The sequence below is a fragment of the Oncorhynchus gorbuscha genome, linkage group LG21, assembly GCF_021184085.1.
Source record: "Oncorhynchus gorbuscha isolate QuinsamMale2020 ecotype Even-year linkage group LG21, OgorEven_v1.0, whole genome shotgun sequence".
Classification (NCBI taxonomy): Eukaryota; Metazoa; Chordata; class Actinopteri; order Salmoniformes; family Salmonidae; genus Oncorhynchus; species Oncorhynchus gorbuscha.
In genome coordinates this window covers 52,197,621-52,200,120 of record NC_060193.1, presented here as the reverse complement: position 1 = coordinate 52,200,120, position 2,500 = coordinate 52,197,621, and the positions used below count along the sequence as shown (strand labels likewise).

The following is a 2,500-nucleotide window of genomic DNA, read 5'->3' as shown; positions in this document are numbered from 1 at the left end:
CTACCGAGGCTCCACCCAGCGCGGCTGGCCCCGTCTCCATGGAGATACTGCAGCCGTAAAGCGGCTAGCTGCTGCAAAGTTTCCTCTGGGGCCGGGAAGTGACCACTGATCAGAGACTCATGGGCCTGAGGGAGAGTGAGAGAGAGACATTTATTGAAATTGAGTGAGACGGAGTAGGACAAGGAGTGTGTGTGTATGTGTGTCTGTGTGTGTGTGTGTGTTTGTGCGTGTGTCTGTGTGTACTCACCTGCTCAAACATGAAGGCAAATTCCACCCCCTCCTTAGGCATGCTCTCCATGTCGAGGAAACAGTAAAGTTTAAAATAGAGTCTCCACTGTCCTTCCTCCTCAACCTCCTCAGTCCCTGACAGCCTGGAATACACACAGATAGGGTTAGCAACACGCACGCACGCACGCACGCACGCACACGCACGCACGCACGCACACGCACACACACACACACACACACACACACACACACACACACACACACACACACACACACACACACACACACGTTACGTACCTCTCAAACTTGGCGAGGACGTCAGCCACTATGACCCTGCTCTCCAGAGCTCGGTCCGTCACCTTGTTGTGCTCAAACAGAGAGAACAGATTCCTACTGTCCTCCATGGCCAGGCCGCGGATCAACTTCTCCACCACCTACACACACACACACACACACACACACACACACACACACACACACACACACACACACACACACACACACACACACACACACACACACACACACACACACACACACACACACACACACACACACACGCACACGCACACGCACACGCACACGCAAACACACACACACAGTGTGAAAAACCCAGAAGCGTTGCAGTTCTTGACACAAACACAAACCGCTGAGCCTGGCACCTACTACCATACCCCGTTCAAAGGCACTTAAATATTTTGTCCTTCTCATTCATCCTCTGAATGGCACACATACACAATCCATGTCTCAATTGTCTTAAGGCTTAAAAATCCTTCCTTAACCTGTCTCCTCCCCTTCATCTACACTGACTGAAGTGGATTTAACAAGTGACATCAATAAGGGATCATAGCTTTCACCTGGATTCACCTGGTCAGTCAATGTCAAGGAAAGAGCAGGTGTTCTTAATATTTTGTACAGTCAGTGTATGTCTGGCAGTATATGTGTGTGTGTGTACCTCTCCAGCGGTGGTGTGTGAATTGATGGAGATCTTGCAGGAGCCTCCTCCATGGCAGTAGACTGTAGTTGTCATCTCCTGCCTCACCAGTAGAGCCACGATCTCCTCCTGAGATGGAATAAAGTCCCTGGTCTTGGTCTTCTTCAGAGACTCATTGATAAAAGCAGAATAACGCTCAATCTCTGTGTTGGGGAAATGCTCTCGCACCCTGGAAGAGATACACACACAGAGACAGTCATGATACACACACACATAACACACACACACACACTAATAAAACATCTCTATACCTGTGATGGGTTCTGACTTCTAAAGTTGAAATATGAAATATCCTTGTTCATGGTACTGAGGGAGAATGCAGAATGTTTTCTGTCAGAACATGTTATTGTTAGACATCAGGTATCCTATGGAAAGGAGAAGGGCCACAGTTTCAGTTGTTGGGTTGTAATTTGAAAGACTTGATACACCGGAAGTGAATGGTGGGGTCAGTTAAAGGTTGGATATGATCCAAGGGCTTGGAATGTTACTAAGGGAAAATGCAATCACACAGCTGCGGTCACTGTAAGGGTGGATAGCTGTGGATTAGGGAGGAATGTGGGCTGAGGTCAGATCAGGTCACATTTTAGGGACAACACACAACAAACACACACACACAACACACACACACACACACAAGACACACACACACACACAAAACACACACACACACCCACGCACAACACACACACACACCCACGCACAACAACAACACACACACACACCCACCCACGCACAACACACACACACCCACCCAAGCACAACACATACACACACAACACACATACACCCACACACAACACACAACACACAACACACACACCCACCCAAGCACAACACATACACACACAACACACATACACCCACACACAACACACAACACACAACACAAAAAAATACACACACAACACACACCCACACACACACAACACACACACACCCACCCACACACAACACACACACACCTTTTGAGGTGGAAGCGCAGGTATCTGAGGATGGTCCGGCTTGGGAGGAAGGTACAGCTCATACAGGTGAGGAGGTGCCAATGAGCCCGCTGATTGGGCTGATTGGGCTGAGGTACGTGATTGGTCTGCTTGATCACCTGACAGTATACCTGGAGAAAGCGGAAAGACAGTGTATGTGTAACCGCCTGTGTATGTGTGTGTGTGTGTGTGTGTGTGTGTGTGTGTGTGTGTGTGTGTGTGTGTGTGTGTGTGTGTGTGTGTGTGTGTCTGTATGTGTGTGTGTGTGTGTGTGTGTGTGTGTGTGTGTGTGTGTGTG

General features: G+C 48.9%; 1 protein-coding gene across 1 annotated transcript in view; it reads right to left on the bottom strand.

Moving 5' to 3' along the window:
* Positions 1-2,500, bottom strand: part of LOC124008636 (unconventional myosin-X-like) — a 102,609-nt gene that overhangs the window by 6,184 nt on the left and 93,925 nt on the right. The window contains 5 exon segments of the mRNA XM_046320107.1: positions 1-125; positions 248-371; positions 526-662; positions 1,184-1,391; positions 2,185-2,333. The exon segment at positions 1-125 is cut by the window's left edge and continues 193 nt beyond it. Of these exon segments, the coding sequence (XP_046176063.1) occupies positions 1-125; positions 248-371; positions 526-662; positions 1,184-1,391; positions 2,185-2,333 (743 nt within the window).